This window comes from Myotis brandtii, unplaced genomic scaffold (genome assembly GCF_000412655.1).
Source record: "Myotis brandtii unplaced genomic scaffold, ASM41265v1 scaffold277, whole genome shotgun sequence".
Lineage (NCBI taxonomy): Eukaryota > Metazoa > Chordata > Mammalia > Chiroptera > Vespertilionidae > Myotis > Myotis brandtii.
In genome coordinates, this window is record NW_005360548.1 from 471,239 (window position 1) to 485,082 (window position 13,844).

A 13,844-nucleotide genomic window follows, 5' to 3' on the forward strand; every position below is an offset into this window, starting at 1 on the left:
GAAGGCTGGAGGGGGGGTGAGGGGGGTGGGGGGGGGGGGGGGGGGGGACGGAGGATCAGAATAGAAGAAAGAGGTGACGGCTGGAAGAGTCAATAGAGGCAGCCTAGAGCTGACTTTTACTCCAGAAAAGACATCCTAGCAGGAGATCCAAGATCCGGAAGGTGGTGCTTTGTGAGTCATTCAGTTTTCCCAGAATTCCCACCATTTCTGGACACAGGCTGCCTCAGCCCAGCTAGCCAAGTCTTACTTAAAAACCTGTGAGTTCCCTAAGAGATTCAATTTCTGAGTCTGAGAACCCAGACAGATGAGAAGGGCACTGGGTTTTGTTTAATAATATGTATAGGTAGGATATAATACTCAGGGATTTTGCTTCAGGACAAAAGATTTACAAATATTTGGTACAAAAAGTGTTGAACACCATTTATTTAGATTATTACAGAAAACAATCACTAGGCCATACCTCAATACTGGTCTTCTCCTCTAGAGATGGTCTCTACATCTCAGACTTTGAAATTGAATGTGCGCACGCGCGCACACACACACACACACACACACACACACACACAAGAAAAGTTCTGATAAACCAACACAAGTAATCTTTGATTATTACTATTTAATATCACCTAAGTATAAACAAGAGAACTTATTGAATAAAATCCTTTCAAATGAGTTCTCAGGCTATTCTAAATCTTCATCTCACTGCCTTTATTCTTTTTTCTTTTTTTAACATGACTAATTAGGGTCTGGCAAAGAGAAAAGATTCATCCCTATTCTCTATCAAGACTTTCTAAAAACAGGTTGGTTACCTTATTTGGTGAATGGAGAAACTAAGGCCAAGAGGGTTAGGTCACTTGCCCAGTGAAGAAAAGATGGATCTGAAATTTGAACCCAGATGTTTGATTCCTAAATGCAGTAGCCTAAAAATGATGTTCAATACTTCCCACACCCAATCGAGACATGTTGAACAAGGGGTTGAGCTGAGGGAGAATTGAGGGACTGGAAATTCGAAGAAAGGGGAATGTTCCCAGTGGACTTACCTGGGTGAATTCAATCTACCTTTATTCATGTTGGAGATTATCAGTTATATAACTGCCCACCCACAGATAAAGCAATCTCTTCCTTAATGATATCCATACCCGGAAAACTTGAATCCCAGGGTGTTCAGATTTCTGCACTGCTCATTTCCCAGACCGTATTTAGGCAGGACCTCCAGCCCTGGATACAACCTCTCGATCTAGCACCATGGAGCTGGGAGGGGCCTTCACTATCTTTCTGGCACTCTGCTTGTCTTGTCTGCTTATCCTCATTGCCTGGAAGCAGATCAACAAGGGGGGAAAGCTACCTCCAGGTCCCACACCGATACCCTTCCTGGGGAACCTGTTACAAATTCGTACGGATGCCACCTTTCAGTCTTTCATGAAGGTGAGTCTGTCTACCTTCTCTATCAGAGCTGGAAGTAACTAATTCTATAAACAAATACATGTATAACCTTCCAACTTCTAAAACACACTCTTGGAAACATAGATTTTATGAACCTCAGAATTCTGACATTTCAGAAGCTCAGACTCTTGGAAAGACAGACTTCTAGCACATTGGAACTTAAGACTCAAATTCTCAGGACTTTGGACTCACAATACCTTGTATCCTTAAACACAATAACTCTTGCAGTCTAGTTATCTTAGAACTTTGAAACTGAGTGTCATGAAATCCTAGGATTCTAGAAATTCAGCATTTCAGAGAGAGAAGCATGGATCTTGGGGTTTATCTCATCCAGGTCCATCATTTCACACATGAGGAAACTAAGGCTTGTGGAGGTGTTGGGGAGTCTTGCCCAGCATCACAAGAGCCAAGGCATCTGTGCCCTTTTCTCAATAGTCCTTCCAAGCTCAGGACTTTCCTTTATCTGTTATTCCACATTTGTATTCTCTTGAAATCTCCACCTCCTAAAATCTTTGATTGGTCTATACTTAGTGCTCCAATCAGCCCCATCTTCTTGTGTCTTCCTTCACTCCAGCTCAGGGAGAAATATGGCCCAGTCTTCACTGTGTACATGGGTCCCCGGCCGGTAGTTATTTTATGTGGACATGAAGCAGTGAAGGAGGCCCTGGTAGACCGAGCAGAAGATTTCAGTGGTCGTGGAGAAATGGCTTCAATAGAGCGAAACTTCCAAGGTTATGGTAAGTAACAACAACACATTAACAATGAAAACAAAATGATTGTATCTGCTATATCCCAGGTTCTTTGATAAGTACTCTACGTGAATTATTGCATTGACTTCTTTGAGAGAACTAGTAATGTCTTACTAATATTGCAAATGAGGAAGGTGAGGGTGAGAAAGGTTAGGTAATATCACACAATAAGTAGTAGAACCATTTTATTTTGAACCTAACCATCTGACTCTACAGTATCTGCTGAGTTAATTCTGTTCTTATTTTTAATTGATTCATTTACAGTGTATACCCACTGAAGCCCTCATAGCCAACCTTACTTCTTATTTTGCTATACATACATACAGATCCAACCCATAGATCTCTGCCCCTCGATTTAGGTAGATACCTTTCTAGTGTTACCTACACATCAACCTCTAACTGCCCACACCTTTCCATTCAAAGCAGCCTCACATTATTCTTCCTATATTTCATCCATCCATCTAGCCCCATACTTTTCCATCTATTCATCCATTTTCTATTGATCCACTTATTCACTAAAAAAATCACTCATTAATTAGATTTTCTATATACATATCTTTCTATCCAATTTACCTATATATCTATCAATTAACTTTCCATTTACCCATCTATCCACCATTCCATTCATCCATTCATTAATCCTTCCATCATTCATCCATGTATTAATCCTTCTGTCCACACATCCTTCCAACCTTTTATCCACCCATCTCAAACCATCCATAAATCCTTCACTCATCCATTAAGTCTTTCATCCATCCATCAGTCATTCCTGTCATAAACTTTCTTCCTTTCATTAATCCACCAAAATTGTTACATTAAATTTCCAAACATTAACTCACCAACCCATTCACATCTGATAATTTCTAAATATTTTTCACTATATGATAACTCTTTTTGTGTAGGTATATTGATGTACATATGTGAGCTTCTGTGTACATGTATATATATTTCTAAAGAATCCAAGTGGGGCCTGGCCAGCTTGACTCAGTGGTTGAGCATCGACCTATGAACCAGGAGGTCACGGTTCAATTCCTGGTCAGGCCACATGCCTGGGTTGTGGGCTCAGTCCCCAGTGAGGGTAGTGTAGGAGGCAGCCAATCAATGATTCTCTCTCATCATTGATGTTTTTTTTCTCTCTCCCTCTCCTTTCCTCTCTGAAATCAATAAAAATGTGGGTTTTTAAAAAAATAATCCAAATGGGCCCTGGCCGGTTTGGCTCAGTGTCAGCCCTCAGATTGAAGGATCTTGGGTTCAATTCCAGTCAAAGGTACATACCTCATTTGCAGGCTCGATTTCTGTACAGGAGGCAACCAATCTCTCTCTCTCTCTCTCTCTCTCTCTCTCTCTCTCTTTCCCTACTTTCCACTCTTTCTAAAAATCAATAGAAATAATATCCTTGGATGAGGATTAACAACAATAATAACAAAAAAGAATCCAAATGGTATATAGAAAACAGAAGTAGTCTTCTCATTCCAGGCTACTCTATATGGCATTCTATCTATACTTCCCTCCACATTCCTTTGTAACCATCCCATTCATCCAGCTCTAAGTCTTTATCCTGTAGGAAACTCTCCTTGATCTCCTCAATCACTAGAGCCTGATTCCCTTTTCTCCACCTCAGTGCTAGACTGTTTTTGAGGGTCCTATATGTAGGAAACCTTAGTCTCCCCATCAAGCCTGGGGGGTTGGGAAAGGTTTCCCTAAAAGCAGATTCTAGAGCTTTCATAATCTGTCCACATCCTAGTCTAGTAAAGAATTAGACACAGGAAGGGGAGGGGAGGCAGAAGCCTGACACTGATATTCCGGCAGGTGTAGCTCTGGCTAATGGAGAACGATGGAGGATTCTCCGACGCTTCTCCCTGACCATTCTTCGGGACTTCGGGATGGGAAAGCGCAGCATTGAGGAGCGAATCCAGGAGGAGGCTGGCTTCCTACTGGAGGAATTACGGAAGACAAAGGGTATGGGGCCTCAAGGAGGGAGGGAGCTACAGAGTGACGGGGTGGTTGTAGAGAGCTCATAGGCCTTGGTGACAGAAAGCTCTGGAATGGGAGAGGATGAAGAAGATTCAGAATTCACTGTTTCCAGCCAGGTTCCACATAAAAAGTTAACATGAAGGAAACTTAGAGACATCTTGTCCAAAAACTTTAATCAGTGGATCTCAGGGAGTTTGTGAGCTCCTGATATCATATGCAGACTTTGACAATATGTCAGTTTGTGCCTTTTTCTGGTGATGGGACCAAATTCAATTACATATGTATGTAAACACACACAATTGTGGTAAAAACCACATCACATAAAATTTTACCATCCTAACCATTCTTAAGGGCACTTTTCAGTAATGTTAAGCATATTCACATTATTATTAAACAGATCATTAGAAATTTTTCATCTTGAAAATCTGAAACACTATACCCATTTCATTATAGTTTTAAAGGAATCTGGTCCCCACTCAAAAATAAGATCTGGAACCACCGAGGTCTAGAGAAAAAAACACACAGGTGCTGAGAAAAACAAAGATGAATAGTTAAGAGACAGAATTGGTGATAATTTCTCTAAGTCAGAGGTCCCTCACCTGGACTCCATGGATACTAAATAGTCTACATAAGACTTTGAATGTCTATATATTTCCAGAAATAATTTTCAAAATTGTATATTTGTGATTATAGGCATTGCTCTAGGGAAATCATCCCCAAATCCACTGTCCTGAGAAGTGTTATAGACAGAGCAGCTGAGACCAAGGGAAGGATTTGCTTAATAGGTCAAATGGAAACATTGATAGAGAGACACAAACTCCAGCCAGCCATTTAAAAAAAATGTATTCCTTTCTAGGACTCCTTTTCCAAATTTGTGACTCTCCAGCACAATTAAATACCAATACTAAAAGTAATGATTAAGCTCCACCATCATGTTTTTACTGTTTACTACATGGCAAAGACTGTGTTGAGCATTTTACATGGGTAATTATACTGAATCCTCATGAACCAGTGAAGTGGTTACTAAACCAATTTGCATATTGGGAATTGACTCAAAATACAAATATGAAATTACTAACACATGCTATTAGGCAGTGGAGCTAGGACTCATATTCATGACCGAATGATTCCACAACCCATGCTCCTGATTATTGCCTCCAACATAGATAATTTTCATCACCCAGGTGCCCCCACCGAACCCACTTTCTTCCTGAGCCGCACTGTCTCCAACGTCATCAGTTCCGTTGTCTTTGGACGCCGCTTCGACTATGAGGACAAGATGTTCCTGAAGCTGCTGCAGATGATCAATGGGAGTTTCATTGAGATGAGCACACCCTGGGCACAGGTTCCCACCAGCCACCTCTATGCCCACCCCCAATCACAAATAATTAATAACTTGCTATCTTGCATAATACTCCCCACAACCCCAAGAGGCAAGTATCATCATGCCCTGAATCTCCAAAAAGCAAATGGACGCACCTAGTTCTCATACCCTGAATGTTGAGTCCAGCTACCTAACTCGAGATTCAGCCCAGAATGGGCTTGGGTGCCCATTGCTGACAAACCACCTTTGCCTATTCCCCACAGCTATATGACATGTATTCTGGAATCATGCAATATTTGCCAGGAAGACACAATCGCGTCTATTATTTGATAGAGGAGCTCAAGGACTTCATTGCTTCTAGAGTCAAGATCAACGAGGAATCCCTTGATCCACAGAGCCCTCGAGATTTCATTGACTGTTTCCTCATCAAGATGCACCAGGTAACTCATCCTCTCCCCCCAATCCTTTCCTCTCATCTCCTCAATCCCTAGTACCTGCAACTTGAAACTCATCTGTAGACATGGTAGAGACCAAAAAAAATAAGCCAGCATTATTTCACATGGTGTAATTTTACTTATAGATGAGATCTAAAGACTGTAAAAACATAAACTCTTAAACTTTCAAAAGTAAACGTTGAATCTAAAAATTTTAAGAACATGGAAACTTAAAACATTACAAGTTTTTAATCATGTATGATTATAAGGGCCAGAGACTTACAGCTGTAGAAAAGTAGGATGAGAAATCAGAAACACCAATCAGAAAGGATATATGCACCCCTATGTTCATAGCAGCACAATTTACAATAGCTAAGATTTGGAAACAGTTTAAGTGCCGTCCGAATATGAGTGGATTTAAAAACTGTGGTACCTCTACACAATGGAATACTACGCTGCTGTAAAAAAAGAAGGAACTCTTACCATTTGCAACAGCATGGATGGACCTGGAGAGCATTATGCTAAGTGAAATAAGCCAGTTAGAGAAAGATAAATATCACATGATCTCACTCATTTATGGAATATAATGAACAATATAAATTGATGAACAAAAATAGATCCAGAGACATAGAAGCATCAAACAGACCATCTGACCTCAGAGGGAAGGCAGGGGAGGAGGGAAGGAGTAAGAGATCAACCAAAGGACCTGTATGCATGCATATAAGCATAATCCATGGACACAGAAAGTAGGGGGGAAGGGCATATGCTGGGGGGTGGAAACAGCGAGGGAGAGGTCAATGGAGGAAAAAAGGAGACATATGTAATACTTTGAACAATAAAGAATTTAAAACCAGCCCTAGCCGGTTTAGCTCCGTAGATAGAGTGTCGGCTTGCGGACCAAAGGGTCAAGGGCACATACTTGATTTCAGGCTCCTCCCCAGCCTGGGTCCTGGTCAGGGCTCCTGAAGGAGGCAACCAATTGGTGTGTTTCTCTCACACCGATGTTTCTGTCTGTCTTTCTTTCTCTCTTTCACTCTCCCTAAAAAGTTAATGGAAAAATATCCTTGGGTAAGGATTAACAACAACAGCAACAACAAAAAGAATTTAAAAAAAAAAAAAGAAAAGAAAACTAGGATGAGTCTTTTGAGTCTTAAAATTTGAGAACCTTAGACATATAAAGTTTTTAAACTTAAGAGTTTAAATTTCAAACTTAAAAGTCATAGAGATATAGAAATTAGAAGCTTAATACTTCTGACATAGATTTATAGAACTGGATATTTTAATATAAAACAGCAGCACTTGAAAGTTAAAAATTTTATACCCTAATGTCATAGAACATTATGGTATAAATGTTCTATAAATGCCAAATCTAACATGGCAATCTCTAGTTTCTTCTCTTCCCATTTTCCTCATTGTTCACTCCATTCCAAACATACTGACCTCCTTGCTATTCTCTAACATACCAGGAATACTCCTGCCTCATGACCTTTGCTCTGGCTATTTCCTCTCCTAGATACCCACTTGGTTTTCCCATCTATTGTGTTTTCACAAAGGCCTACCATACACAAAGGGAAAAATAAGAAGATAAAGACAGAAAAGGGTGATTCTATTTCTTATCCATTTCATTTTCAGGACAAAAACAATCCACACACAGAATTCAACCTCAAGAACTTGGTCCTCACCACTCTCAACCTCTTCTTTGCTGGCACAGAGACTGTGAGCTCTACACTACGCTATGGATTTCTGCTTCTAATGAAGCATCCTGAGGTGGAAGGTGAGTGTCCACATGAGCTGCTCACCTGGTGACTCCCACTCCTACCAGGAAAGAAGACATAACTTTGAAATCTTAGAAACCTATAGCCTTAGACTCTTCATTAATCAGCATTTTAATTTAATTTATTTTTTTTAATCTTTACTGTTGAAAGTATTATATATGTCCCCTCTTTTCCCTATTGGCCCCTTCTAGCCAACACCTGGTCCCAGTCCCCCAGTCCCAAGCCTTGTCTGTGTCTGTGGGTTATGTCTGTGTCCCAGGGTTACGCATATATGCATACAAGTTCTTTGGTTAATTTACTCCCCACCCACCCTCACCTGCCTCTGAGATTGCACAGTCTGTTCCATGCTTCTATGTCTCTGGATCTATTTTGTTCATCAGTTTATTTTGTTTATTAGATTCAAAATATGAGTGAGATCATGTGATACTTCTGATTTTCCTAGCCCCGGGTCCAGAAAGACATCAGGCAAAGAGTCATAGTCTCCAGAGATCCACCTCTGCCTGCAGTCTGATTGTTATTCTCAGTCTTAATTAGCCTCAGGCTACAGACCATAGCAAGGCTTAAACTCTAGACTAGAGGATGGGGCAAGAGGTTTTCCAACAGAGTGGGGCAATTTCTTCCCCTCCCACCCCCCAGGCAAAAGCTGCCTGAATGATAAAGGTCTCCCTGAGAAAGATGTCCTCTTCAGTATGAGGGAGTGACTCAGTACAGGAAACTGGGGCAGCTGCCTTCGAAGCTCTAACCCCAAAGCCTCCAACCCTGGATTCTCCTCACACAGCTCTAGTCCACTCTGCCCTCCCTCTGCCAGAGTCCAAGGTTAGTGGCTGCACATGAAATTGTGTGCATTGGCTCTTTAAGAGGGTGCCTGCATTTCCAGCCATCTCTCCCTGACAGACAGCAACACTGCTGCTTTTCACAACCAGATGTTTTGTGGGAACCTTTCTTGGTTCTGTTGCTCTAGGCTGGCGAGCCCAGCTTGGTGATTAGACTCCAGAGTTCTCAGTGGGAATCCCCCACAGCTGAGAACACCAGCTGCTGTCTGTGGGAGTCCAGCCAGGCCTCTTGTGCCTTCACACGTCCTACCAGTCTCTATGCGGTCTCCACTTTCTACCCTTGTTTATCAGGGTTCTCTCCAGCTAGTCTTCAGTTGACAATTTAGAATGGCTTTTCTGTATTTTAGTTGTAATTCCAGTTTGGTCCTGGGAGACTGTCAGTGTAGCTTCCACTTAATCCACCGCCATTTTTGAACTCAGCCTTAGATCCTTCACACTTTAGAATCTCAGGACACAGAATCTTGGGATTTACATCTTGGAAGATCATTTAAATTAGTCTTCTACTTGGTGCCTGTGTTAGTTTCCCATAGCTGCTGTCATCAACTGCCAGAAACTTAGTAGCTTAAAACAACATAAATCTATTATACAGTTCCTGAGTTCAGAAATTCAATAGGCTTTCGCTGGGCTGAACCAAGGTAGAACATGATTCTTGCCATTTCCAGATTCTAGAGCTATATTCCTTGCATTCCTGAGCTCATGATCTTCCCTCCTTCTTCAAAGCCAGCAGCAAAAATCTTCAAATTCCTCTTGGTTATGTTGTCACAGCTTCTTCTCTGACTCTGACCCTACTGCTTCCTTCTTATACAGACACTTCTGATTGTATTTAGAGCCGACCTTGATAATTCTGGACAATCTCCCCATCTCAACATCTTTAGTTTATTTCTATACAGTCCTATTTGTCAAACAAGGTCATATTCACAGGAATTAGAAAGTGAGTGTCTTTTTTTAAAATTTCTTTATTGATTAAGGTATTACATATGTGTCCTTATCCCCTCATTGCCGCCCGCCACTCATGCCCTCACCCCCCTGTTGTCTGTGTCCATTGGTTAGGCTTATATGCATGCATACAAGTTCTTTGGTTGATCTCTCCCCCTTATCCCCATCCTCCCTTACCTTCCCTCTGAGGTAGGTGAATGTCTTTGATGACTGTTATTTAGCTAACTGTAGTGCCAGAATAAACTAGAATCCATCCCCAATCAACTGGAATCTGGTCTGGTTAAGTAACTCCAGCAATGAGGAGCTCATTACTTGCTTAAGAAAAATTCCCAATATTGGCCCCTCTTTCTTCTAATGCAATTCAAAACAAGACAACAATTTTTTTCTACTACAGATGAAGGGAAAGACTAACTTGTTTCCACTCAAACTCTTTTAGTGTCTCTTCCATTGTCCAAATTGTCTCTTACTAATCTAAGAATTCACATATGTAATGGACACTTTCTATGTACTAGGAACTGTCATAGCTACTTACCTAATGGATTTTATGTAAATTTTAAATTCTAAGAGCTTGTCACACCTATTTTGAAGATGAAGAAAGATAGTTTCAGAAGGTGAAGTCATTTGTCCCAATGTTACTCATCGAGGACGTGCAGAGATGGGTGACTGCACCAAGAGTATTCTTAACCACTGTCACATAATAACTGTCATTTGCTTCAATCCTGACCTAGCTATTTATCGTGCTCTTTCCCATCCTGTCAAAGCCCTGGGTATGAAAGCCCAGCTGGGACCAGGACTCTGCCCTGCTCATCAGCCTTCCATGGCTCCTTGATTTTTTTCAAGATGAAGACCAAATGTCACAATGGCATTCAAGGATCCAGGCTATGTGCCTCTCAGTGATCTGATGAGTATTTACTAACCCCACTAATGTGTCAGGTGTTGTGAATAAAAAGGCAATGCAAACACACATGGCCAGCTCCCTCAGGGTCCACAGGTACTGAAGATACAAACCCATGACCATGGCCAGTGTTCTCAGTGGTTAGAACGTCAGCCAGTACACCAAAGGGTGGTGGGTTTAATCTCAGTCAAGGGCACATACCTGGGTTGTAGGTTTGATGCCCAGCCCTGGTCTCTCTCACATCTCTCTATATATATTTATCTATCTCTACTCTATCTCTTTCTCTCTCCCCCCCCCCTTCCACTCTCTCTGAAAATCAATGGAAAAAATATAATTGGATGAAGATTAACAAAAAAAGATACAAACCCATGGCCCAAACCTGGCCCCTAGAAATATATCCTGTGTCCTTTGTTATGTTTTTTGGCCTCTTCCAGCAAAGATCCATGAAGAGATTGACCAGGTGATTGGACCACATCGGATACCAAGTGTAGATGATCGAGTCAAGATGCCCTACACAGATGCTGTGATCCATGAGATACAGAGACTGACAGATATCGTGCCCATGGGTGTTCCACATAATGTCATTCGGGACACTCATTTCCGAGGCTACATTCTGCCCAAGGTGGAGTACACACTCGTTGGCACTTCTTCTCCCTCCACTGTATCCCTCTCTCCTCCTGGTTCCTTAACCCATACTCCAACGTTGATTTCTCTTCACTGCCCTTATTTTCACCCCAGGGCACTGATGTGTTTCCCCTGCTTGGCTCCGTCCTCAAAGACCCCAAATACTTCCGCTACCCAGATGCCTTCTATCCTCAACACTTCTTGGATGAGCAGGGCCACTTCAAGAAGAATGAAGCCTTTGTGCCTTTTTCTTCTGGTAGGTTTCTATGGTCTGAGTTCCCCCAGGAACATGCTTGATATGTCTCCCAACCATTGGTCCATATTTGGTTCATATCTGAAAAGGAAATTGAGTGCTATGTTAAAGAATCCTAGAATCCCAGAATCTCAGAATATTAGAATCATTAACTCTTATATTTAGAAAAGTAATAGCACTATATAGGAGCCAGCAAACTTTTTCTGCTAAGGACCAAACAGAAACTATTTTAGGTTTTTCCAGTTATATGGTCTCTGTCTGAAATATGCAGTGTGAATTAGTCACATAAACCATTGTAGTACAAAAGTGACCCTCACCAGTATCTAGCACCAATTAGGCTTCTGATAAACATTTGAGAAATTAAAATGCACAGAATCTTCATATTCAAAGTTCCTTTACAGCCATTCCATCTTGGATTATGATGGAAGCCAAGCCAACAGAGAAGTAGCTGCCACATATTGAGTGACAGATCCTAGCTGAGCACTAAACTAGAAACTCGCTGAGTCTTATAATAACCCTATGAAGTGAGTGTTATTATGACCCCAGAGATGCTGAGGAAGTAGCTGAGACTCAGGTGAGTGGTGGAGTCAGAAGGCTCCCCATGACCCCACTTATCCCAGTGCAAGTGTGACTGACCTTCCCTTCCTCCAATGTGCTCACAGGAAAGCGCATCTGCCTGGGCGAGGCCATGGCCCGAATGGAACTCTTCCTCTACTTCACCTCCATCCTTCAGAACTTCTCCCTTCGCCCGCTGGTGCCACCTGCTGACATCGATATCACCCCCAAGATCTCAGGCTTTGGCAACATTCCCCCAACCTATGAGCTCTGCCTGGTGGCCCGCTGACTGCCCCCCCTACTGGGTATGGAAGGAACCATTGGAAAACAGAGCTCTGCCCAAGTGTACAGGGGCACCCACCCCCATCTCCCAAAATTCTGCCAACAACCCTAAGAAAAGGCGCTATTACTGCAGGTCACAGGTCAGCAAGGGTCACCTGATAATATGCAGTGTGAATTGGTAGCAGATCTTCTACACCAGTAGAAAAGCCATGCCCTGTCTGACATTTCAGCAAAAGCCTACAGATTGTTCCTTCCCCTCTAGTTAGATTTGTGTCTGTATCAAATTCTTGTTGTAGATTCCATGTCTTTATGGTGTTCTTGACCAAAATGTGGGACACATCCCTTTTTCTTGATTCTTATACCCCTCCCCCCCATAAAAAAGGCATCAAGGAGTTCAATACTGTTGTGTGTGGCATGTTTATTGTGTATTGTGTGTGTAACATCAATAGGCCAATGCAAACACTTAAAATGTATCTTTTCTTCTAGCCCACCACCAAAGATTTCCCACTGATTGATCCACCCTTTTAATAACCCAGCCTCAACCTTCTTGCTGGCTCATTACCCTTTCCTCTCCATCCTCTCTTCTTTCTATACTTGCTTCTCTGAGTGTTAGTATAACACCAATTCCAATACTCTAATCCACTTTAAAGAATAGTTAAATGGCCATGGCTCTGTTATTTCATTTCTAAACTCCACCAACTTGATCAGCAATGAAAGCCTTCCCTTATCATTCATGTTTTTCAATCAATATTTATTGAATATTCAGGTGGGCCAGCATACTCTTCAGGTATTTGGGTCTTATCAGTGAACAAAATGGACATGATTCTTCCCTCATGAACCTTACATTCTAATTTGTAAGGTAGATAATTAAAAATAAACATAATAAATAAATGAATGATATGTTAGAAAAGCAAACTAGAGAAGTGAGATAGGGTATTCCAGGATTGGAATTTTAAATGGGTTGTCATGGTGGTTTCATAAGGCAATGATGAGCAAGCCATACAGATATATGTGGAAGTGAGTGTTCCTGGAAAAACAATTAAAAAGAACAGAGTCTGAGACAGAAGAATGTGTGTGCACGTGAATCCAGGAAGAGACATGTGTGGCTGGAGTGGAGGAGTAAGAGAGTTTGTAGGAGTAAAGGAGATGAGGATAGAGGGTTAAAGTGCCAGATTGAATGGGGACTTGAGTGAGATGTGTGTGTTTTTTTGGGGGGGAGCATAGGTGACATTTATTGAAATGTTTTAAATGTCTCACTTTTACCAAGAAAGAAAGAAAGAAAGAAAGAAAGAAAGAGAGAGAGAGAGAGAGAGAGAGAGAGAGAGAGAGAGAGAGAGAAAGAAGAAAGGAAGGAAGGAAGGAAGGAAGGAAGGAAGGAAGGAAGGAAGTGCTTACTTTAGCTGTTATAATGAAAACACTGACGGAAATGGTAGGACAAAAGAAAGGCTCAATTAAGAGGATACTCCATTATTTTTAATCAACGCAAAATAGCTTTAGTTATTTTTAGCAGTAAAGACTGCTGATGAGGAAAACCAATATGGCAGCATAGGTAAACACCTGAAATTGCTGCCTTGCACACCCACTTCAAAAATACAACTAAAAGACAAAACGGACATCATCCAGAACCACAGGAAGGCTGACTGAGTGGAAATTCTACAACTAGAAGGAAAGAGAAAAGCACACTGAGACTCAGAGGAGGTGCAGAAGTAAAGTGCAGAGGTACGGAGGCGCACGCGGAAAGGGCTGGCAACTGAGGACGTGGTTGTCTTT

General features: G+C 41.6%; 1 protein-coding gene across 1 annotated transcript; it reads left to right on the plus strand.

Moving 5' to 3' along the window:
* Window positions 1-1,242: 1,242 nt before the first annotated feature.
* Window positions 1,243-12,081, plus strand: LOC102244527 (cytochrome P450 2G1). The gene is made up of 9 exons (XM_005868776.1): window positions 1,243-1,422; window positions 2,015-2,177; window positions 3,999-4,148; window positions 5,348-5,508; window positions 5,751-5,927; window positions 7,554-7,695; window positions 10,795-10,982; window positions 11,099-11,240; window positions 11,900-12,081. Exons 1-9 carry the CDS (start codon window positions 1,243-1,245, stop codon window positions 12,079-12,081), a joined length of 1,485 nt encoding a protein of 494 aa, XP_005868838.1.
* The last annotated feature ends 1,763 nt before the right edge of the window (window positions 12,082-13,844 follow it).

Excerpts from the sequence above, each read along its gene's own strand:
- LOC102244527 (XM_005868776.1), top strand. The coding sequence starts at position 1,243 with ATGGAGCTGGGAGGGGCCTTCACTATCTTTCTGGCACTCTGCTTGTCT. Across the intron at positions 7,696-10,794 it reads GAAGCATCCTGAGGTGGAAG|CAAAGATCCATGAAGAGATT; the intron begins GTGAGTGTCCAC and ends GGCCTCTTCCAG. Across the intron at positions 11,241-11,899 it reads CTTTGTGCCTTTTTCTTCTG|GAAAGCGCATCTGCCTGGGC; the intron begins GTAGGTTTCTAT and ends ATGTGCTCACAG.